We start from the raw sequence: 25,382 nt of genomic DNA, 5'->3' as shown, positions 1-25,382 counted from the left end.
TTTTTTGTTTAATCACAGCTTTCTCCAACTCCTTTGTGTCTAATGTACTGCCCATAACCTAATGGATGATATTCCATACTAAAGGTTTTGCAAATACAGATGATATCTGTAGCTTCCGGGGCTGCTGCATGTGGATTTAAATAGGAAATTTCACTTTAAATTTTTAGCATTTATAGCTTCAGAGCTCCATTTCTAGCTTCAGGTGCATCATTTGCTATATTACTCTTTTTTACATCATATAATAAAACTGTTAATCCAGCTTTACTCTCAGCAACAAGAAAAAAAAAAAAGCATGTTAGAATACATCAGTTCACACTTCCAAGAAATACCAAAACTGAAATGGTTATTTGATTTAACCCCTTGCTCAGAGCAGTGCTAACTGTGGAGTTTAATTGGCTTGGTTTAGGCTGGAGTGAAGACTTTGCATTAAAGCAAAGTAACACAGGAAACATGATAGGATTGTGATGTTACTGAAGGTGACTGAGATCTTGCAATCCATTGGCAAAGAGACAGCACTGTTGGTGAAATGAGAGTACAGACAGAAACACAGCGAGGCACTTTAAAAGAAAGACCCTGTGTTTTCCTTGCTCTGTGCTCATGCCAGCTGGTGTAAACCATATAAAATGTCAAAAATGAAGAAGGCAGGAAAAGACAAATAATTATTTCTAGAGCTATTATTGTTAACTCAAAAGATCTATTAACAACAAAAAAAGTAATTTTATTGTCTTACTCCAGCGTAAACTAAGATACTGAATGAATTAAAGCATAATTCCTCATTTTTTGTACTTTTACCACTCTGCTTATATGAGAGAGATTGCGCTTTAATTGGTGCATCATTTTTTGGACAGCTGGCAAAGATTGGACACATCATCCAAAGCAAAAACATCTGTTCCTTTCTGGATGCTTTCAGCAAGCTGTCAATTCACATAGGCACGAAAACATCCTTTGACTCCAAATTCGCTGTTGGGAGTGTTGATGCAGGAGGATGAACACTATGGTCCAACATCGCTTCTGCAGTGGAATTAATTATTTTGCTATTGTATTCAACTACTCATTAATAAAAGCAGATGAGAACTGATTCATGACCTCAGATAATCACAGAATATTTGGTATCTTGAAAGCTTAATATTAATCCTTCTACTATAGCAGAAGTGTCTCAGAGAAAACAGTTCCAAATCCAAAAATGAAGCTGGAGCAAAATGTAAACAGTGCAAGCATTCACACAGTCCGTGTTCCACTTTGCATTTTGGCCTTGTGTCACTGAACAGTGTAGATGTAGAATGAAGGTATGACACATCCATAAAGGATGAGCTGATCAGTATCATTTGGCGGTGCCACTGAAATTTTCCTTGTACACTAATAATTTAGAAGAGAGCTGTTCAGAAACAGTCGTCTCTTTAATTATTTGAATAATGCTGGAGAGCATTTTGCTGGATGGGAAGATGTTTGTTTGGTATTTATATCCCTCTGATGTTTTCAGCAAACATGCAACACTTGGCACATAAGAACATCTTGGCTGTTTGAAGGTATCTACATCTATATTCCATGACCAAATATTATAACTACTGCATGTAACATTTCTGTATCTGACGTTGTTTCTCTTCTTTTCTGAAGAGCTTTAACTCTCATTCATGCAGAGTTTTGGAAAAATTGAAGTTTTTAAAACTTAATCAGTCATAAATAAAATTCATAGGACACATACACATTTTGCAATCTGTAATTTATGTGTTTTAGCATAGGAATTAGTTGTTCTTCTAATTATTTAAGTGGGATAGAACTGCGCATGTTGCTCTGAAAGTAATGTCTCCTATTTATTCCTGCAGAAACCACAACTGATACAAAGAGTGTAATAACAATATCTGATAGAGAAAATTATCAGCTATAAGACACTATTTTTCAGCATAGTCACCATCATTAGTAGTGCACTTTCACCAGCCATGGACAAAAGCCTGCGTGCTGTACTTGTCAAGATCTGCATCAGCAAAGGTGACTTTATAGCTGCTATCATGACATCATTGCTAGGAAAACATTGCCCACACAGTCTAACTTCCACGTGCCCAGATCAACTGTTTGGTCTCCATAATCATTCAGCCAGTGTCAATGAATATCAATGGGTGCAATGTTTTCCACATTGAACAATTCACCTACACACCTTTGCTTCATCCATTCTTCCACATCAGATGTCATTCTGTCAGACTGCCCTTCTGCTGCCATTTATTATATGACAACAAAACATAAAGGAATATTGGTGGGAAGGTTCTATTGCCATACCACCAATGTTCACCTCTGACCAACAGAATAAAATAGAAGGCATTATTTTTGGAGCAGTCCTCATATATTATTTCATTTAATTTGATTAAAACCCCATGGATTCTACAAGAAGGAAAAAAACATTAATGCTTGCCATGTAGTAAAATACTTTATCAAATTAATTCTACCAGACTACACACTTTCATAGCCAGTAGCAGCCATAGGTGCTCAAACTTCACACCTACGTATGCAACAACAGTCACCGCACACAAAAGTTATTGATGATCCTGGTGTAATTTCAGAATCCTACACACAGGCTATTGAAAATTATTATTTATCCAAAGGCAGATACAATCGTCTGAGATCTCATCTACTCTGTGGATTTGTTTGCGTGATAAATGTCTACAGCAAATCCTGAAATTGTTGCAGTAGTACAGCGCTCCAGGCAGAGGAGCCTGTCCAACACAAGGGTAGATCAAGCAGCTTCAGGTTGCAGTTTTTAGCTGACTAGGATTTCTAATTCATTAAGGGCGGTCTGCAGGTGCTACACCTAGCAGGGCCCAGACTCCAGTCAGCCAGTGGGCTGTGACATGTTAATTCTCACATTTACAATGTTGTTATTGGCAGGTGAACCTGTTCAGCTTCTTCTCGCTCTGTGATAAACCCACTGATGTCACTGACTGACCAAAGACTTCTGAAATCCTCAAGATCAGAAGAGCCTGAGATTTTACTTGAATTCACATTTTTTACTTTGCATACACTGAGCACACAGATGGTCAAAAGTGTTTGTACCTATCAAGAAGTTCTGCAGAAAGTTTTCACTTCTCTTAAAGTGTTTTCAGAGCTCCAGCATTACTTACCCAGGTCTTGAATCCTCTAAGTCAATTTTATTTGCTGCCCTGTTGTATTTAACTAATTAAAAACAAGCCCCCTTTTATATCTGGTGAATTTATTCCAGCTTGGTGGTACTCTAAAAACAAGTGGATATTTCTCTGAGGTGTTGCAAATGAAATTGCCCAGAGTCAGAACGCTTCCTGCATCTCTCCTGTTCCATCCCCTTTGACCCCCACCAGCACCTCAGCTACCCCAAGATAAACTCCTGGGGACAGTCCTGTTTTGCAGCACCCACATCATACCTGGAGGCTGCTAACCACCCGTGGGGAGGCAGTGTGTTACTTCTGTTGCATAATTGAGCATCAGAGTGTATCAATCTTCAAGCAATTGCTATGAAAACAGGACCTGGTAGATGGTCTTGCCAGACACCAGTTGCTGGATCTTCTCTCTTGTTTGATGAAATGTAGGAGGAAGATTTAGGCTCATCATATTTACCAAAGCTAAGAGTAGTTTTTCTAGCCATTTTGCTGGTTACGACAGCCAATAACATCCTCAGAGATCTGACCTGTGCTAATACAACTAACCACCTATAAATGTGAGAAGTGAAGCCAAATTCTTTGTTGGTTTACAATGTATTAGAGTCAGTTAGCAAAGCTGGGGTCACAACTGGTAAATACACACATGTATCACATGTACCATCACACAATATATAAGCATGCACTCTTTTTTATAGGCTAGGTTGTGGAGAGTTAACTTCAAATTAAAAACATGCATGTTTCCTTCAGAAAACTTTGGATGTGACTGCACATTTCTTAAGAGACTGCTAAACTTGTGGCAGTTCTTGCTTGGGTCTGATTGCAGACACAGTAAGAAAACTTGTATTACTTGGAGTATTTCTTCCATTGACCTGTACATTTAGAAAAGGCATAGGCATACCTGTGTTTAACACAGAAAATGAGGAAGTTCCGCAAACTTTCTTGTATGTCAGCTCAGATCTGGAACAGGTTGCCCATGGAGCTTGTGGATGCCCCATTTCTGGAGGCATTCAAGGCCAGGCTGGATGTGGCTCTGGGCAGCCTGGTGTGGTGGTTGGCAACCCTGTACATAGCAGGGGGTTGATACTACATGATCATTGTGGTCCTTTTCAACCCAGGCCATTCTATTATCTGTTCCGCTCTGATTCAGCAGTAAAGTTGACAAAGTTAGGTATCAGTGCTATTAGCAGGGCATCTCTGTTACACGGCTACAAGAGGAAAGAGATCCAGATCATTCAAAGCCTTTGTGCCACGGGCACATGGCAAACCCTCCATACTGGCACAGTAAGTACTCATTAGATACAAACCCTGAAAGAATTTGGGTAAGTTAGCAAAGGAAGGCCACAGTACTTAGAATGTGTGACTGAATGAACAACTCCTTGGAACTATGTGGAAGGAGATAACTCCATTCAGTTGGTATAGGAACAGTGTAACTGGCAACGTAATGGTGAATGTTAGTAACTTTCACCAAAGTATACACGCATGTTTTTCCATACATTCACAATGTAGTATGATACATGTGAATTACTGTACATTTTTTTGTGATCAAATGCATGTTTGGATGTGCCAAGAACTGTATCTTGACTCAAAATAACTTTCCCAAGAGAAAGGAAGAGGTTACACACAAAAGAAAAACACTAAAAAGATGTAGGATTCAAATAGTGCCCTGACCTTTGCAAAGATGAATAACACAACATGAAGCGTGCCAGCAATGCCACTGAGCTCCCTGCCTCTCAGCTGTCCGTTGCACATCTCAGTGCTGCCAGTAGCCACTCCAATAGAAATAAGCTTCCCTTTAAACCAACGGTCTCGTTGACCAAACTAGTCATCCGTTACACTGTACTTTCATTTATTCCAAACCGAAGATCTTGGCTCACTGTCTTGTAAACTGCCAGATTAAGTTATAAATCTTTAATCCTCTTTTTGCAAACAGCTTCTGTTTTCCTTTGTTACTCTCAATAAGCACACACGCATGCATACACACAGCTGAACTTGGTATTTTACTTCTGTTTGTTTTCTCTTACCATGTTAGTAAGAGAAAAAAAGATTCTCCAGAAATCCTCTGTAATTTAGGAATGTTAAATCTGATTTCAAGAGGGGCATAATTTGGGACAGTTAGTTCCCATTAAATAATCATTTTTTCTTCATGCAAGATAAACAGAATAATTCACATTTAATCACATAGAGGTTTTCTTAATTAAAACCCTTCTTCATGCTCCTTGTAACATCAGAACAGTATTTTATAACTTATTTTCACCTCTCCTTTGCTCGGTATAAATATTATCTTATCTGCAGCCACATGCTGCTCCATGCCACTCCTCTGGCACAGTTTGCTTTGCACAGCAGGGTGTCTCACACTATGGGGATTCAATAATTTTGCAACTCCAAATTGTTTAACATTCAGATATTTTTTGATACTTCATTTCTCTTTAAGCAATGTAACCAATGGATCTCGCAAGGAATTTGCTATCAGATTTTACCTTCGCAGATTCCCCAGCGAGTCGCTAACGGTGTTCTTCACCTCTTCCTTTCCTGGGTTAAAAAATCTTTCCTTCAGTGAATCAAACCCTTTGAAAGGCATTTTGTCCTTTTTCCTCAGGAAATCCCTGACGTTAACAAGCGCTCAGTTCTGCTGTCATATTTCTCGATGCCAGACTCAGGAGCCTGCGCCGGTCCCCTTGGTGATCCCTAAAATGACAACCAGTTGCTCAAGAAAGGAAAACAGAAAGAAGAATTCAGAGCAGATCTTCCCAAGCAGCAGGCCAGTTCGGGAGAGCCGTAGTGTGGAACCCCTGGCAGTGCTCAGGGTCTCGGCAGCACACTTGCAGCAGCTCCACCGTGCATCTGTACACCTCACGCTGCCTTGCCAGGGCTCATCCTCCCTGCCTACCTCCCTCCTCCCTCCCTCCCTCCTTCCATACTGAGAGCTGTGCGAGGTGGTGCTATAGTAACAGGCACAATACCTGTCCTCAGGCCACACCAGTTCAGTAGCAGGACCTCATCTACAGCAAAGGCAAGAAGTTTATTAAAAATTTATGAGCCCTTTCTGCAGCTAGGGGAAGGCAGGCTGCAGCTCCCATTCTCTATCTACGCCAACCCAGATGGGCCGCTGCCCTCTGCATCTGCTGAAGGGCCCATGGCCTCCATCCCGGCCCTAGCATTAATTATGGATGTTGGTGGGCCCTTGGGCCGACAGGCACAGAAATGCACTGCCACAGTGCTGTTTGACTCATAGAATCGCTAAGGTCAGAAAAGACTGCTGAGATCATGTGGTTTAATCAAGCAGTGAAAGAGTGGCCATGAATTAAATGCAGTGTATTTTCAAAACACAATATGGTCGAAAAAGGTGAACCATTTCAACTCAGTATGAATTTGTGATGGCAACATGCCTTTCCTAGCAAGCAGAAGAAGCATTTCATGCAAACTCCTATGGAAATGCTGCCTCATCAAGCCTCCGTGTTGGCTGGAGTCAAACAAAGCAAGCCTCATTCATCAGGGAGGGGAGAGCCTGGGAACTGGGGAGGCTTTACTTGGCTGGGATCTCTCTTGCTGCAGAACTGGTTACTGTTTCTTTCTGCCTCTTGAATAATTGACACACACTACAGCAGCCTTGGAAAACTCTAGGTTCAGCACAGGTAACCTGCACATCGGGTCTAGAAGACAGCCCTCCCATGGCGAGCAAAGGGGGAATGAGGCTGCAAGGCCATCTCTTAGCACTTACCACCCATGCACCTCTGGCAGAGCAGCAAGGTCATTGCTTTGGGAACATGGGCCCAGTACATTCACCCATACACAGCAAAGCTGGGTCTCTAGTTTTCAAAGGGTATCCAGAAAACAAGGTATAAATATTTGTAGAGATACACACATGTAGGAGCATATAATGAAATTGTCTTACATTTCAGCAAATATGAATTTGCCTTGTAAGAGAGCTTGCTCATCTTGACAAGTGGTTTTCAATCCATCTATTCCAAAAGCTGTAGAGCAGAAGCTTTTAATTTGCCCCCTGGTCTTCTGGTCCTGCTTCAGTTAAAGGGAGCACACACCAAAAAGAAGCTGTGCTCTATATTTAATGCCTTATTCACTTATCCACACACACATTAGTTGCATTTAGTGTGAAGTCTGTCTTTCATGCAGTTGGAAAACTTTCATGCAGCTTCCCCAGAGCTTTGTATCAAGTGGATGGGTATGTTCCCCTCATGGCCATCAGTGCTCTCTCCCCACCCCTAAAGGTGCCCAAGGCCATGTTGGATGGGGCCCTGTGCAGCCTTATCTGGTGGGTGGCAATCCTACCCATGACAGGGGGTTGGAACTGGGTGGGCTTTAAGATCCCTTTCAACTCAAACCATTCTCTGCTTCTGTGTTGCACATCTCACCTCTAGTACAGCTGTCAATTTCTCACAGCGGTTGTCAACTCTCCCTGCCCTGTAAGGTTTGCAATCCTTCCACTGCCTGCAGTTCTGCTGTGCCACAGTAGTGGCCATTTTGCAATTTCCTAATCTTTTTCGCAAGGCTTAAAGCAACAGTGTTGCTAACCCACTTTTCTGCAGGGAGGCTTCTACAGAGGAGCAGCACAGCTTCTTGCTTTCCCCTCTCTGGGTTCAAAGGCTGGCAAAAGACCCTGATTCCAAGCAGCTGATGCAGGTCCAAAGAGCTCTGCAGGGCTCTGCTCCTGATGGACACTTTCCATGAAGCATCACACAACTCCCAACAAGGATGCACTGGAAGAGGCAATTGCAATCTCTGTGCAATCCCTGTATGTATTTCAGAGCACCATCTGAGCACAATCCAGGTCTGCGTATGCAAATAAATACTTTGTAAAATTAAAATTACTTCCAGCTACATACAGACTGTAGCTATAACTGGAATTACAGACTCACATCACCAAAGGCTCTTGCAAGGCTATATTAAAACTGTATTTTAGAGACATAAAACCAGTATGCAGACAGCAACTGCTGGGGCTCACCTGCTATCATTATCTTGGGTGCTCAAGAATAAAATGAGTGGTAAGAAAACTCAGACGTTGACTCTTGACTACAACTGTGCACAGAGGGCACATAGCTGGATTCAGGTTGGCAGCATCCTCTCAAGAATGACAGGCAAGAAAACATCAGAGCTAGCAGGAAACATAATTCTCAGCTGTACGTGGTTAAGTAAATGTACACCTGGAGGCTACCTACTTTGTTAGAGCTGTTTCTTTTGTTGAAAAGCCTAGAAAAATCATCTTTATGCTGCTTCTGCTTTTGACTGCTCAAAATAATGCTTAGGGTAAAATTTGTTAGTTAAGAGGAGATTTTTGCTACTGCTTGCAATGTGGGCTGGATAGCATAGACTTTGCACACATGGTGTCATTTAAAAGGCACACCTCTTTTAACTGTGCTCCCTGACACAACCTTGCAGGCAGACATTTCTACTAAGGCTTGTAAACCAGAAAAAAAAACAACACTCAGGAGACCCTAGGAAAGTCAGTTTAACCATCTAGTTTTGGAGAATTAGCAGATAATTCTTTCAGTTCAGGCCAACCTTGACCAAAGCTGCTGAGGTCCCTCAGTGGAACCATATGCATGTGTGTAAAGCATCCTAAAGCATGGCCAGTCCAAGGCATACCGGGAAAACACTGTTAATTTTTAATCTGTTTCTTCTCTGTTTCAGGCCATGTGATCACGTCCCTGTTGCTTGTGAGCTGCTTATTGGATCACTCTTGTTATTCCTTTGGAAAACCAGGTTTGTAAACCTGGTTAAATCTAAAGCAGAGCAAGTTTGACAATGCTCTTTTCATAGACAAGACCTTTTTTAAAAGCTGCCTCAGAGATCTGATGCATCTTATCATGTGTGTCCTACTCTGCTGCTTATTGCTTGAAATAATGTAGCAACTTAAGATTCTGGAAATTTCTACTCCTCTACAAAGTGTTGAAATTGGCTCAATAATTAAAGGAAACAGAATAACAGACAAGATTATCACATGTACTTTGTAGTGGTAGGACACAAAGCTAAGAGTCACATTAGGTGCTCCAAGAAATCTTAAGAACATAGATTAGAAAGCATGAGAGTCCTTATCTAAATGGATATATTTTGCTTTCCTCTTTTCAGACAGAATTAAAGTCATTTAAAGCTGAAATTATCAGTTCACCTTAGGAGGCAAAGCATTAAGTAAGACAGATAAAACTCTCACAGTGAGAGGCAGGAGCTGTAATGTGGCACTTCTGAGCACAGGGCTCTGTGCACAAGCAACAAGAACGCTCTGATGACTCCTGCTGATGCTCAGCTCCTTCAGTGGAGGGGACTGCAGAGGTCTGTAACCAGTCATTTCCTAAGAAAAAACATCAAATGTAAATTTTATGCGAGAGTCTCTTTCAGTCATGGTATTTCCAACAGAAACCATAACTACAGGTACAGTAAATAAAACCAAGAAAAAGAACATATCTGAATATCTGGAGGTACTTAAACCCTGCCTGGACACGTTCCTTTGCAACCTCCTGTCGGGATCTGCTGTAGCAGTGGGGTTGGATGTGATGACCTCCAAAGGTCTCTTCCAGCCCCTGAGATTCTGTGAAGAAACAGAGACTGGGGATGTTAACAGCAAATCAACAATGAAAGAAAGAAATAGCTTTCTTTATTGGAAACTGCTAATAGAATGAGAATTTCTTGCACCTTACACAGTGGGTATATTTCTATACCATTTGCAATTTACTTGAAAGTTGCTTGGGTTACAGTGACACCTTATGGTAGTTTTATTGTATTTTACAGGTCGTTTGGAAAGTTAAGATCTCTTAAAACCTTTAAAGCCTGTTACTGCCAGTGAGGAACTGCTCTGATATATTTAGAAAGTTTTTCCTTTAAGTTGCTCAAATCCGTGCTTAGAATATATTGTAAACTACTTTAAAAAACACTGAATGGCCAATATTTATTTAGCTGTTTGTGTGCTTGTGCATAGATAGGAAAATGCTTTCTCACACTAGGAGTCAGGTCCCAGTCTACCAAGCAACTGCAGTGGTCTCCAGGTAGTGATGTGAGTGCAGGGAGCTTCAGAGATCCAGGAGAAAAACACATCTGTCTCTAGCAGCAGGAGAAGAATATCAAGTGAACCACTTCTTGCATAACTCTCCACAAATTGCTCATTTCTTACACCTCACATTCCTCACAGCTTCAAACATGATAGGGTAACACAGCTTTATAAACACTGTCATAAGAATGATTAATCTAAAGCTTTGGTATACTATATACTCAAAAGGAGGGACTAGAGATACTAAGTAAAGGGATGGAGACATACTTAGCTGCCAGCATCAAAGTGTCCCAGGCAATGAACAGTGAAATGCAAAGTTCTTCAGCTTTTCCTGTTTGACACATAGGTTAGCTGCATTAATGAAAGAATTCATGAAATTGTGATTTCTAAGGCACTGCAAACCAACCCAGAACATCTGGATTACAGCACTTTCTTGCTCAAGATACAGACAATAGTTACAGATCCAACCAGTGCCTAGGAACGGAGGGGATGAAGAGAACCACAAGGACAGTAAAAGACACTCAAGTCAGAGTACATGACTGTGATTTTCACTGTTGAGTTTATCTTCACTGGAACTTCATTCTCTTCTCTCCTATGACCAGTGAATGAAATCTGGCATACCAGAAAGCTGTCCTCCCTGCTGTACTTTCCTCTCTTACCAGCCCCAGCCAAAGATCTGCTTCTAAGCAGATGAGATCTCTGACATCACATACTTGATCAATTAATGTTGTTGAAAAATTCGAAGATCACCTTCCTTCAAAGTGCTGGTAAACTCAAGAGCCTGACAATGCAGCATATCCTGAAACCCAGCTTCAAAGTAAGTGATGTTTTTTTAAGAAATGAACAGTGAAAAAGAAAATTTAGATCACTATGTGGCATCAGAACGCCAACTTCAAACATGGGCTTAGCGTGCTTTCAGAAAAAGTATATGTTAATGTCAGAGAAATCCTATTTGTCAGTTCTTCCCCACAACTTTCATTCTTTTCATGAGGGAAATATATGATCAAATTTCACAGGAACCACTTTAAGAAATAAAATTATGTTCCATAAACTATAATTCAAACAAAATATGAAGTGATAAAGTTCTCCACAGAAGTTAGTATTTTATGGAGATTTAAAATAATCTTTCAACACAAATATATGAAAAGTTCATTTATTTCCATAGGCAACCTCATTCACAGTACAAAGTGATAAGAATTTCTCAAAACAGTCACTGTACCTTTTACATATTTTAAGTAACTGATCTAAAAGTTGATACAAGAATAAATTTGTTTTTGAAGAGCTGTCCATTAAATTGGAGATACACCAATGCCATGCTATGACAGTTCTAATCATGAATCACAGCTGACACTACAGTAACACTACTTTATAAATGAGGATCTTCATGTTTTACAATCAAAACATAAAATTGCCACTAGTACAGAGACTGTACGATTAGACAAATAAACAAATATTAAATATTTTGCACAAGGCCTGAGTTCACTATAACATATTTTGATTTACAACTTCATCTCAGAAATCTGTACAGCAGTTAGAATTGTTTCAGAGAACTCAAAGACGATACAACTTCACAGGCTTGTATGTTCGGTTGATAGAGGTGTGAGGCCTGGAAGGCAAGAGGATTTGGTGTATGAATTCAAAGTTTTACTGCCTTGTGTAATTTCTTTGTAGAGAAGTCAAAACCTACTGGAAAGATAGATACAAAGCAGAACCTCACATGAAAATCAGCTCAATCATTCGAAAATCTCCAGACAGGTTTCCTCACAGCTATTTCAGAATAAAAGTTCATAATTGAGTATATAAAATGCAGCATATCTCTTAACAAAGAACATAAAAGGGTTATGTGTACAGCAAGATATTTCTGTATTCCCCTTCCTTACGTTTCTTTAGTTGGAAGTGGCACAAATTAGTGATATTTCCCTCCTTTATAAAAAACTCATCAATGAACAAAAATCACTGTAAAAACGAGGGACTCAGTCTTCATAAACTTACCTTTTAAAAACCATTCTTTTCTGCTCAAATCTTGCAGGTACGGGTAGACTAACCGAATGAATTTACAATACATAACAAAGCAGCATATAATTGTTTGCCCAAACGGAAGCCTTGTAGAATTTGAATTAAATTTTAAACTAATTTTTTTTTCTTTGCTCTCCTGGGTTCTCCTTGAACTGAAAAAATCTACAGTCTTGTAGTCTAAATTCACACTTACCTATCTGTAGACATACACACAAAAGAGGTTACAATACTAAAGCTACCACATTTTCCTTACTCTAAGGTGCCACTGGGATATTTATGGAAACATGTGAAATAGATGTTGCTACAAACCTTAACAGAAAAGTTTTAAATCGTTAAGACTTAGGTGCACAATGTTTCAAGCATTCAAAAACTCAACTTTTTACTTGGAATACTCAGCATCTGGGCAGACATATAAGGCCTCAACTTCCCCAGGCCATTTCTAATTCACTTCTAATCCATTCGGAGAGGAAGACATACAGTATTCAATAAAACAAACTAGGAAACACCCTATCTCTGTTTTCAGTAAAATTTCTTACTTTGTCTCCCATACAGCTGGTGGATTCAATAACTTTCAAAAGATTGGTACTGCCCTTCAGATAAGAAGACTTCACAGGCCTTACTATGCCTTATCCACAAAATGCGTGGGAAAAAGAAACAGAAAATCTGCTCCTCCCTCCATTCTTGAAATGGCACTTGAGCCATTTCATTTCTGCTTCCCTCCTCTTGATTATTGCAGGCCTATGGCCTACAAAGCAAACTTAGTAAGCAACTAGTTTCAAGGTTCCTCTCAATCAGCCCCAGTAGTGTAGGTTTCTCAGGCCTCTTTAATACCGTCCTTCCATCTACAGAATTAATTTTCTAAGACTGGGTTTTTAGAGAATGCTTCAGAGGCTTTCACACTTCAAGAATTTGGAACCAACAGTTCTAATACGGAAAAACTGCTGTGTTGGTACGAGAACATTCATTTAACATACACCAGAGCAGCCAAAGGACAACTGATGCTTACGCTTAAGATATGCAGCAATTTCTACTTCTCTTCTTTGCATTTCTCCTTTCGTTGTAAACATTTCATAGACATATCAATTAAAAAACACGTCACCCTTCTTGTCTTTGCTAATCCTTTACAAATGAATGGGAAGTAAGGAGGAGGGCCAGGCAAGCAAAACGGATGTGCAGGGCAGAAGCTGTATGGTGACGATTCAACCAGTCAGCTTCCACATTTTCCTTTAAATTAGGTTGAATATAAAGGGTCGAAATTTTGTGTAACTTACAGAATTGTTCAGATAATGAAGACATATTTTATATCGGGTTACTTTTCCAATAAAGACTTTGCAATTTCTTTAACAGACACCACTTCTGAATTTGTGTTATCCATTTTGTTTTGCATTAGGGCTGAACAGACTCCTCTACTTCAGGCCAATTGAGATATAGCACTATTTTCCATCCAAATCAAGAAATAGAAGGCCTCTGGAAAACTCACATTTCGTAATACGGTTCCTTCCTCCTACTCCTTTCCACAAATTGAAATGGATCTGAAGCACAACCGTTGCTTTCAAACACTGGTCTTCACTCTGGCCATAATATAAGTCTTTCATCCTCTTGCAGGGCTTCAGAATGACGACGTGCAAGTGAATACATGAACTGGACAATAGTTTCTAAAGAAAGGCTATTGCAGCTGGAGCCAAGTGGCACATAGCCTTGGTGACTTACCTCTTGCAACTCCTCTTCCCTTCAAGTTAAGCAAAAATAATTTAGATATTCAACATTCAGTTCTCTGACACACTAAATAGGAAGTATGAGCAAAAAAGAGGGATGTGATCCTCTGATTTTAACTGAAATTACTTCTCCAATTTTATTTTTAATAACTGGAAAAAAATGCTACAATTTTCATAAGCTCCCTGTTTTCTTTGTTTCTATTCATCAATCTGGTCATTCTGAAAATTGAGGCAAACAGAGAAATCAAAATTATGTGTGGAAATGTGAAATAAAAAACATTTCATATTATTTGAGCCACATAAAAATATTATTCCAACACATCAGTATCGCAAAAAAGAATCTTAGTTTTATCTTCTAGGATATTTTTTGCTTTGTTTTTACCAAATATATTCTTCAACAGTAGATGCCAAAAATATACGCCTCAAGAGTTCAGTAATCTTATGCATAAAATTTGATCACAATATAATCAAAATTTTTCAGTCAACTTTCTCTCCATAAACTAAATCTAAATGAAGTTCCGAAATCTCCCTAGGACAAGAGGATCAGCGACTGAAAAGCAAGATCAGGACACTGATATTTAAGACTGCCTTTAGCATAGATATATTAATTGAATACACTGTAGAGTCCCAAGAGATGTTATTTTGAATATAACCTTCTTTTCCAAATAATTTAGAGGAATACAGATTCAAGTAATTTTTCAAAGTCTTGACTTAAGTTATCCTAACAAAATGTAGCTTTCAAAAAGTTGATGTAAAAGAAGACATTAGTGTGATTGAGAGTATAAAGTACTAGTAACTTTAAATGAATTTAAATAATTTAACAGTTCTAGTATAGTACTTAGGTTTACACAGATACCTTAATATAACCTATGATGTTTACCATGAATATTAACAGCACATAAGTATCACAATGTGTTAGGCTTTGTTTTCTAAACCATAATTTCACTGGTCCCAGGTATTTTAAAATAATAGGGCTAAGGCAGCAGCTACAATACATAAACAATTATTTAGGAAATATGCTTAATGCTATTACTGCTTAGAATTGTGGAAGTATAACAAAATACATATCACATTTACAGCATAAGGCCCTTTGGTTTCTTAAGCAGCAAATGAAAGAACAATTTCTTCAGTGAAAGGCTTTGAAAAATAAAGCATGTAGGCTTTCCATAAAAAAAAGTAACTAGTTCTTTCCTTCTCGAAATAGCCAGCTAGAGTCTCCAAAATATTACATAAGAAAGTTCCTGAAATTCTGAGGAAAGAAGAAGTTAAAATCCAACAGTAGTATCTGACAAAGCAGAGATTCTATCATGGGCAAGCTGAACGTCTACCTTCTGCAAACTAGAACAAACTACTGCTTCTTTTTCTGGAGAGCTTTATTAAATTTGGAGTAATACAATAAAAAGGATCTGAAATATCTGTGTATTTATCATATATTATAGAGCTTACAAATCTGTATTTGAGAACTTACTTCATATTAATCTATCCTTCATAAGGACTTGAGATAAAATAAAACTAAAATGAAATAGTTTATTTTAGTCAAGGCAATTAATGGCAGTCTGCTTTTTCACAAAACCATGTGAAACTTCTAGGCAGGCAACTCTTTCCCATCTTCCCAACAGTGTCCAAACCAAGTAATTCAAGACATTTCTGTTACCAAATCAACTGCAAGAAATTGGGACAGTCAACACTTGAATTTTATGGACATTTTTTTCTGGGAATTTCTGTAACAACTCATACTGTTCTTTTCTGCCCTCTCACCAGTCAAAAGCAGTATCAAGCAAACAAAAACTATTCTGAAATGAATAGCAAATGTGACTGAATCACCACATGTATTTTTAAATCCTTTTATGTAGTATGTGGCTTTTGCTATGGAGTTGGTAACATGGATCTGATGTTATAAAACAGGTTGTCAACTGTAGCAGAATTTTCCCACTGCCCAAAATTTGCATAAAATTTTAAAATCACTTCATCTCGTAGTTTACTACCACATCAATTCTAATTATCTCACAGGTGAAGAAAGGCAAAATATTTTTTCATAGTGTCTTACACAGTTATCAGGTAGAGATATTTCTATGTAACATGGCTACCAAAACATTCTGCGTCAGCGTAAGAATTTACTTTCTGCAAACTGTCACGGGATATTATAACAGTTGGTACCAAATTCAGATGACATAAAACGTTAACAATAGTTGAATTCAGCAGGCACCAAAAAGACTAATCCACAAGATAGGACAGCACTAAGTTGCATTTCTTAGTGTTATTATCCCCCTAAACATTTCTGTTTAAGAAATGCAGTTTTGTTTAAATTCAGGAATTGTGAATACACTTCTTAATCATTTTTAAATATATAGCTCCTTCTTTTTCAATTGAATTTATGCATCCTACCTTCAGTGCTTTGAAGCTGGGTAAAAAGATGGGAAATCTTTAGCACGCAAAATAACTTTGCACTTGTACAATTCCACTGCAGTACCAGGTGAATGCAAAAATCAGTCTTTTCCAGTGCAGAAATCTTTACCTTGCTGGATGAACCAAACCATGCTTTTATCATTAAAAAAGATGTTTATCAGCTTACCCACAATTCAAATTATATCAATCTTTGAAAAAAGAAAAGACACACATTACCCGAAAAGATCTTTTAAGTCATTACTAGCTGAGCTGCTGTTTGTCATTGTGTTTGCTGGTTGTGCAAAGTTCTGAGGAGCAAAGAAAGGATTACCCTGTATACCAAAGCCAGTCTGTCCTATCATGTTCATCTGAGGCCCCATGACTGAACTGCTCACACTTGGAGACCCTTGTGGGGGCACAAACTGATTAACCCACTGGTTTGATTTCTGTTGAGCCAACTGTTTCATACTAACTTTGGGTTTTTGAGGACCAAAAAGATTATCTAAAGCGGACATATCTGGGGGTCTGTTTGGTTGTGTCAGTGGAGAGATCGCAGATGCAGCACTCATAGGACTGTAATTTGGCATATTGGCAGTTGGTACGATGCTCATCTTGGTTGTTCCTGCTGCGCTTGGACCACTGAAGAAATTCTGAGCAGTAGGGCCACTTCCCATACTGAATCCAGCAGTCTGAAAACCCATATTAGTATTTAGTCCGTTTGTCATATTTCTCTTTGTGCTGTCAACAGGTGATGAAAATCCCATTCCAACACCCATACAAGAGACAGAAGAGAAGCTGTTTGAAGATGCCACTTTAGCTTTGTTGATTGAATGGCTAGTCAAAGATGACATACTGTCTATTAAGGTATCTGTCAAATCTTTTGTCTGCAAAATAGATAAAACTTAGTTAAATATATTTCCTGTACATACATGCTAGCAACAGTTTTTAATCACTGCTCCCGCAGAACAGGCACTCATTTTTTCCAGAAATTCTCATTTATTGCATGGAATTGGCTATAAATTGTAAACTAATTCACCTCGCATACAATCATTTTCACTCTTTGCTACTTGGAACTGTTTTGCAGCTTCAGCTTGACAACTATGACTATACAGCAAATACTGTTAGGCATATACTGAGTATACCATTTGCTTGCACGTCCCATTCTCAACTCCACGCCTTCTATATTAGTTAGGTAAACTGTTTTGAGCAAAATCTTCTTTTCCTATCTGCTTTTCTCATATCTAACACAATGGCCATGCAGTAAAAATGATGTCTTTGGAAACTACTGCACTTAAGAAAGAGGGAAATATTGCTAATGATGTAAATACAGGACAAATTGCAATTTAGTTTTTCACAACTGTAACACTGTACTGCAGGTGAAAACAAAAATGACTCATAGCAGGAAAAAACTGCTAAAAGCATACAGCAGGTGGAAAAAAAAGCATCACAGCAAAGTATTATATTGTTTCTACTGGAACTGTATCTCACCTGCTTCATTGGAGGCGTTACTGAAGTTGCTAGTGGCTTAAGAGGTTGTTGGCTTTTCAGTTTCTGTGCCTGTTCCTGTTCTTTAGCTAACTTTTGCTTCTCTTCAAGTGTAAGTGATGCCTTAAAAGAGAAAGTACTAAGTTGAAAAGTATAACTACTTATTGTGTTTTTTATTATTTTTTTTAATAAATAGCACTACCATTTCAGAGCAAAAAGTGGATAAGCACATAATGATAAAAAGTATTGAAAGCAAATAAAAATAATAGTGAAAGCAGCATGACGACAAATTCTGGGCAGATCTCAAATAAAGTAGTTTTTCAAAAAAGTCATTTCAGGTTTGACTTCTAAATATTGGGCGTGAGAAGAACTCTTCTCAGTTTTTGTTTTCATATGATTACCCACTGGCACTTGATACAGAATTTCAACTGATAGTGTTGTTTATTTTAAGATTGTTTAGATCTCCCAGGATTCTAATTCTACTTTCTTTAACAAATGATAAAATCATAAAATCATTGCCCCTTAGACTAAAATTAGGAAGAGAATTCGGATGACAGAAATGATTCAGAAACAAAGTGATAAACTACCTATAGTCTGGGGGAATTACTTGTTGATAGCCATGGCTAACAGCAATGGAAATAATTTTATCATTGAATACTAACTACAATCTGCATCATGCCATGCTTATTCTTTGTTTCTTGCACTTATCTTCATATTGGCTCTTTTCATTTAACTTTGAATTTTTACACTAGCTGTTATTGTCAGCTACCTTATGAAATTCTATTTTTGATTTCAGCCTCCATTTGTGAGGTCAGTTGCCTGACCATTTTGATTTGACAAAATAAATCCACTGCTGCAGCTTCAATTTCATTCATATCCATAATTAAAGAGGAATGATTAAAAACATATTATCCTAATCACTGACTTCTTTGTTCAGAGAAGAGCTATTTTTTCAAGAAAAGACTTTCACAGAAATTCAAACATGCTATTTGAACACTTTGCAGTGGATCTTCACATGTGACTGGGTTACATAGTGCTGTACTCTACAGAAACAGTTTTTCTTGTAAAGTTTTAAATACAGTAAATACATACACATATTCTTTTAATGTAGCCATGCCAAACTTACATTAGACAAAAAGATGTAAGAATTCCAGAACAAAGAAAAGCATACCTTTTTTTGTACTGATGACAACTCATTTTCTTTACTATCAGGTCCACTAGTTAGAAGGTCAGTTCCAGTATTATTGAATACCTTGTCAATCTGTTTAAGGTCAAAGAATCAACACTAAGTTATTTGAATAACTGTAACTTTAAGTCATGTAAATACTACGTGATATTAAATTCCAAATTTCTATGTTTAAGTAACACAATAAAACACTGACTCTTACCTGATTATTTGTACTACTAGATCTTGCCTCTTCAGACACGCTCATTTGATTAGCTATATCCAAAGATCTATATGGTGCAGAGTACAAATATTTAAAAAAAAAAAAAAAAAGTTACAACCACTACATTAATTTAGCAGCACAGCACAGATTTCAAAATAAACAAAATGCTATGAGAGCACTGTCATATTCAGAATGCATATTGCTTGTGTTCTCAACAACTACAGAAAAGAAACTACTCTCGGTGTACAGATGTAAGGTATAACTGTACTGCTGGAACTCAATATGGACTTTTATATTTAATGAATTCCTTAATTAATAAGACAATAAATTGTGAGTGAATAGGGTAAAGGAAAGAATTTTACACTATAAAAAACAGACATCAAAATAATACTATCATTCCACAACTAATAAATAGGTGTTGACAATTGCACTTATTTGAGGTAATTCTCTACCACTGACCTGAGAATTATGTACATTTTTATTGCTATGGCTAAAAGTTATCTCAAATTTTCCTAAACAAATGAAGAAAAACCCCGAATTTTATCTCTGCTCACTTAGTCCATCTCTAACACACCCACAAACACTTACTTCTGTTGCTCTTGCATGACATGAAGTTGTTCAAGTTTTGTTTTATGCTCTGCCTCCAATCTATTAAGCATATCTTTTATAACACAAATAAAAGAATTGAACTGTAAAAGAAATGTACAAGAAGTTTGGATTTTGCAGTGACAGAATTCAGACGTATAACTAAAAGGTAGTCTCTCACGAAAGGTAGTCACGATGTGAGATAAACTACAGGCTTTTAAATTATTTTTAATCTGGCTTCACTATCTTGTGTTGGGTACTTGGCTACAAGCAGAGTGTATACTGAAACAGTGAAAATAATGTATCACTAAAAAAAGGACAACATCACAACAGAAGTGAGACAACTCAGACAAAAAAAAACAAAACAAAAACAAAACCACAAACAGATGAATATTACCAGATTCATTCTCCAAAAAAAATCCTATTAGGTATCTTATTTCCTAATTATTTCATACAACACTACTACATTTTTACATTATCTACAATAGTCACAAGCAAAACTAAGGAAAGAAATACTAAGATTGTACTTTAGCTTTTAATTTCAATTGTAATTATGCTAGTTGTTCACTTCTTTTGCAGGCTATTTGGAAGGTGACAGTAATCACTTTGAAATTTTACACTAGATTAGTAAAATTGACTTTAAAACAACAACCCTTGGACATGCAAAGAGTAATATTGGAAGAAGATTTATTTCATTTTATTTTTGACAGTAAAGAGACCTATAGCAGTGTATGAGTTTTTCAGTGATAAGAGTTTAAAACTATTCTCTGACAATTTATCAAGTAAAAGCATGCAAAATATTTCTGTTCCTACCTGATTGAGATTAAGATTATTCTCAATACTAAGAGGAATTAGATGGGGCAATACTCTCCCTGCAAGTTGTTCTTTGGTAATTCCCAGCTTCTTATGAGTAAATGTACATTTGTAAATACCTGCCATACAACATCAAAATAGAAAACCTGTTAAATTTTGTAAATAATGTGAAAAAAAAATTCTAAGTGATACTCTATACATGTATAAATCATCTGAATATACACTGGTTCTAAGTTATCACATACTGACAAATTGCAACCAAGAAACCAATCTGCATTAACTAAGCCCATGTTCTCACCTGGCGCTTCAAGCGATTAGGAGTAATTGTCATGCTACCATAACTTATGCCCTGAATGCATTTTATAAAGACTTCTACCTAAAGGTGTGGGGCTGTGATATACATAGGATCAGAAATCATGAGACATATTTTCCGTATTCTAAAAATCACTTAAAAAAAAAAAAAAGAGAATTAGTGGCATGCACACGTGATAAAGCAGCAAGCATACCAGTTCTATAGAGTTTTTAGCAGGAAGATTCTTCTGTTTAAACAGTTCATGTCTAGTGGCAAACACTGAACATACTGGCACAGTACAGGAAGAAGCTTTCCTCACTTCCCATAGTTAGTATTAGAACAGAGCAGTCAGATGGCCGAAGAAGATATCATGCACAAGATGGAAAGTGTGATTCCAAGAAAAAGAGGAACCCTAGTATATTAAATGGCTTTCAGCCCTTCATTTTCAACAGCTGTACTCAACTAGAGTTCAGGAATAATACAACTAAAGTAAAAGATACACTGCCTCTTATTCTCAGACAATAAATGTAAGAGTTAGAAATTAGGAAATTAAGGGAGAGAGAATATCTCTGAATTATTACAGATAAATGCTCTCTTGCTGACTTCAAGCAAATTAAAATAGTTCTCCCATCACATTTGTTACTGTGATGTCACAGCTTAATGAGGGTTATTGTCCAGACAACAGTTCAACTATTACATCTCTCTACCTTTTTGCTGCCACTAAGTGAAATGGTCACTGTCCTCCACACTTGGCCATTCAGTCACACCTCTTTCTTGGTCACTGATCAGCTGGTCTCCTTTAATACTCAAGCTATTAAAAGTGTGCATCCTACATTGGCCACACACCTGAGTGGTACTAGGAAAGCTTAGCTCAGCATTGGAGGCCTCCCCCTCCAGAAGTAATGAGCCATTAGATTTTCTTAGCTGTTTTGTGAATCCTCACCCAGACTACACTCCATTTTAGTGCAAAGGCAGCAATGTTTGCTTAAACATCCAATAAAATGAGTCTGACAAAACTTGCAGTAAAGAGCAATAGATTTGCACAGCAATGATTTAGAGCATCTGACCTGCAAGAGCAGGCAATAATAACACCTTAAAAGCTCCAGCCAAGTGCTCAGCATTTGAAAGAGAACAGATTGCATACTCGTCTGGGGAAAGGAGCCTCTGATGCCACGTGGGCCATATAATCCATGAAATTGTCACAGCCCCAGGATAGCAGAGTACTCTGAAGTGCACTGGGCCTTGAAGACTACAAATATATGTACCAGAGATCAGAAGTACCAGCAATACATAAAGTAAATGAACAGGGACATACTTATGAAGCAGAGACAATTAGTTTTTAATAGACATAATAGCAATGTGCTATGGAAATATTATTAATGATGAAACAAACTCTCTGAGATTTACAAAATCAAAAGCATAAGAGAGGAAAGTTTAAAGCATTAATTACCTAGAATTCCCATTAGTACTGCAGGTTCCTTGGATGGAATTTGTTGTAGAAAAGGTAGAATATCATCAAGAACAAACCATTTATCTAAGTACTCCAAAATCTTTCCTAAGCAGACTAGTGAGTTCACCCGGACCTAGGAAGTATAAGAATTAAACAAAATCTTAACCATGCTTCTAAGGTAAGAAGCTACAAAACTCATAAGTAGAGAAGTGTTTCTGAAACTACAGCCATCATGTCTGAAAACTTAGTATAGTTTGAAACAAACTTTTGTGTCAGGAAAAGAAAATATACAGTTGTACACCACTCACAAAATCTTGGCTTTTCTGCAAAACAGGCATTAGTGGCACATAGTACTCAGAAACACACATTAGAAATCGCTATATTAACAACTGAATGTTGTTATCACTATTTTAAAAATTCCTAAATTTAGAAGTAAATTGTGTTTTGAATTTGAAAAAAAAAGAAGAAAACTAAAAAAAATATCTGGGCGTGCTGTTTGTGTTTCCTTTGAGAACACAACAGCCAAAAAGCCAAAGTAATGAAAGGCAACAACATTTTCTAGGACCGAGAAAAAGACAAGATTTCAGAATACTTACAGCAAGAGAAGAAGTCTGCAAACATGCAGTTTTAATTCTTGGAATTAATGAATTTTTCATTGACGGGTAATCTATTAAATTGGCAAATGTGGGAATTATGTTTAGGCAAAGCTCCTATAAAAAAATATTCCACATTAGTTTAATGTTCCACATAAGTTTAAATATGACTCCCTATTATAAAATTAGTACTAATATTACTCAAGATTGAAATTAGCTTGAAATGTCCCCCTAAACTTTCAATTTAATGAAATGTTCAACTAGGTAGACTCATTTAAAAATACCTAAAACAATAAAATATAACATTATGAAGATAGAATTTGGAAAACGTATTTGAAAGTGTATTCATACATTTGTAATAAGATATTTGGATAACAAGAATATCTTGTATTTTCGCAAAGCACCTTTGTGTGTGTGTATATATATGTTTTATTACAAGACAATCATCAAAGTGCATTATTTTTCTACAGAAGTCAAGCAAATTTGAGTGAGCACTATGAATAACATTATGCACCAGTAAAATGACACACTGAAAGATAAAAGAGCATATTTAACCAACAGAAAAAAAAATTACTCAATTTCAGCCCAATCTGAAGACATAAGAGTGATATTTACTATAGATGGCAAGGAAATATCTGAGTAACCAAATTACTACTGCAGAGAAATCTCAAGCCACATATGTTTTTCCAAATTCTTCTTTAATTAATATTATGTTTATTTCCCTCCTCCCACTCGTGAATGTCCAAATGAGTGTTAATTCCAATAGAAGTTGATTCCACTCCCAGAGCAAGCTAATTCCAGTGGAAAATTTGCAAAAATCAAAACAAAAACAGCAAAGTTAGAAATATATAGAAAGCACAAAGAGAAAAATTAAAATAAGGATATATAAAAATGTCATCAGAAATTGTACTAGCATGATTTTACAGCATATTGTATCTCCCAAGGTAACTATCAGTACATATGTTCTTACCAGTGGAATCCCAGAACAAGCCACCTATCACTAACTGGTAGTCACTGGTATCACTAACTGGTGCTGTAACAGACTGCCCAGAGAGGCTGTGGATGCCCCATCCCTGGAGATGTTGAAGGCCAGATTGGATGGGGTCCTGGGCAACCTGGTCTAGTATGAAATGGGGAGGTTGGTGGCCCTGCATATGGCAGGGGGGTTGGAGATTCATGATCCTTGAGGTCCTTTCCAACCCTGGCCATTCTGTATTCTGTAAGTTAGTGCATGTATGTTTTCTGCAGAGGTAAGACACGATAAAGGTACATTCAACTCTTTGCTATGGTACTTAGTAAAAATTTAGGATGTTAGAGTAACAGTCAAATGGTTACTCTGGAAAATCAGGGAACTAAAGTTTATTTTAATATGCCAAATTGTTCTTAACTAAAACATTATTCTCTTTCAACATTCAAGTATATTACAGTTATATCCTTCGGGTTTTTTTTCCCCTCATTCAAGCAATCAGACAAAAAGTTAGTATATCTGAAAGAAAGAGTAAAACCTGTTAAGCAATGTTAAATAAGGCTGCAATTACTATACCTGAATCTGTATTGAAGGTGCTTCCAAGGCTCTATAAACCATTGGTAGAACACTGTTCTTTATTTCATCTGGTGGAGTTTTGGTTAGAAGTAAGTCCATCTTTTGCAGGAAAATCAGTAAAATCTATTAAAAGAAAGACAGTTAGGAAGTTAAAAGGTTAAGTTGTCAGTACATCTTTCTGGAGTTAAAAGTGCATTGCACCATAATATTAAAACTTCAGAAGTTTTCTTGTAACTCAGTAAATGTGATCACTTACCATGTTGCTTGCCTGAAGGCATGGAAAACAAAAAACACTTTGACATATTATTGCATTTTTAAAACAGCGAATACAGATCAAACAAAATATGTCTTCTAGACTAGTATTTTTGAAATTAGAAATCAACAGCTGAGAAGAACATTCCTGTTTCTATTTACAACTTTTTTTTTTTAATTAAAATCAACCATATACATTCTTTAGATACATCACTATTGAAAAAGGTAAGCCCCCTCCCCCCCAAAAAAAAACTAAAAAAGTTCAAAGCATTTGATCAGAACTCCACCTATAAAAGCTGCATTCCACCTGAATCTAAAATCAAAACTGGGACCCGATGACATGAATATTACAGCTACTATATGGAAATAAAATAGCTTTATTATATCTCATATTGGAAATGTCTATCATAAAAAGAAAAAAATCTCAAGCACCAAACAAAACAACACCACAAACTCACAGCACATTTAGATAAAAAGTAACACTCCAATGGCACATTTGCAAAGTGAGATTCATCTTGGTTAGATTAGCTATCTAAAAGCTAGCTGATAACGTGAATTACTTATCCAAGCTAATTCTCATTTCAGAGAACTCTGCAATTAATTTTGAAGGGAACCATTTGACTTCAAGACAAGTTTACAGGGACTGACTCTCCATCAATATCCAACCTCTCTTTAGAAAACAGGTTGGACCAGGTGGAAAAACTGTGATAAACGGTGTCATATTCATAAAAAGCCAAGTATTTCAC

General features: G+C 37.2%; 2 protein-coding genes across 2 annotated transcripts in view; both read right to left on the bottom strand.

Annotated features, from left to right (window-relative positions):
* SLC17A8 (solute carrier family 17 member 8) overlaps positions 1-6,108 on the bottom strand; it is a 31,469-nt gene extending 25,361 nt beyond the window's left edge. The window contains exon 1 of the mRNA XM_003202173.4: positions 5,600-6,108. Within this exon, the coding sequence (XP_003202221.1) occupies positions 5,600-5,700 (101 nt within the window). The 5' untranslated portion in view covers positions 5,701-6,108. The remainder of the gene's footprint in view (positions 1-5,599) is intronic.
* Positions 6,109-11,256: 5,148 nt separating this feature from the next.
* The window catches only part of SCYL2 (SCY1 like pseudokinase 2), a 31,763-nt gene continuing 17,637 nt past the window's right edge, over positions 11,257-25,382 (bottom strand). The window contains exons 9-17 of the mRNA XM_010709435.3: positions 24,385-24,507; positions 22,845-22,958; positions 22,249-22,381; positions 20,507-20,625; positions 19,697-19,797; positions 19,109-19,175; positions 18,892-18,981; positions 17,724-17,843; positions 11,257-17,119 (exon numbers count right to left, since the gene is read on the bottom strand). Of these exons, the coding sequence (XP_010707737.2) occupies positions 16,469-17,119; positions 17,724-17,843; positions 18,892-18,981; positions 19,109-19,175; positions 19,697-19,797; positions 20,507-20,625; positions 22,249-22,381; positions 22,845-22,958; positions 24,385-24,507 (1,518 nt within the window). The 3' untranslated portion in view covers positions 11,257-16,468. The remainder of the gene's footprint in view (positions 17,120-17,723; positions 17,844-18,891; positions 18,982-19,108; positions 19,176-19,696; positions 19,798-20,506; positions 20,626-22,248; positions 22,382-22,844; positions 22,959-24,384; positions 24,508-25,382) is intronic.

Source organism: Meleagris gallopavo, chromosome 1 (genome assembly GCF_000146605.3).
Source record: "Meleagris gallopavo isolate NT-WF06-2002-E0010 breed Aviagen turkey brand Nicholas breeding stock chromosome 1, Turkey_5.1, whole genome shotgun sequence".
In the NCBI taxonomy this organism is placed as follows: domain Eukaryota; kingdom Metazoa; phylum Chordata; class Aves; order Galliformes; family Phasianidae; genus Meleagris; species Meleagris gallopavo.
The sequence above is the reverse complement of the archived record's forward strand: the minus strand, read 5'-3'. Positions and strand labels throughout refer to the sequence as shown.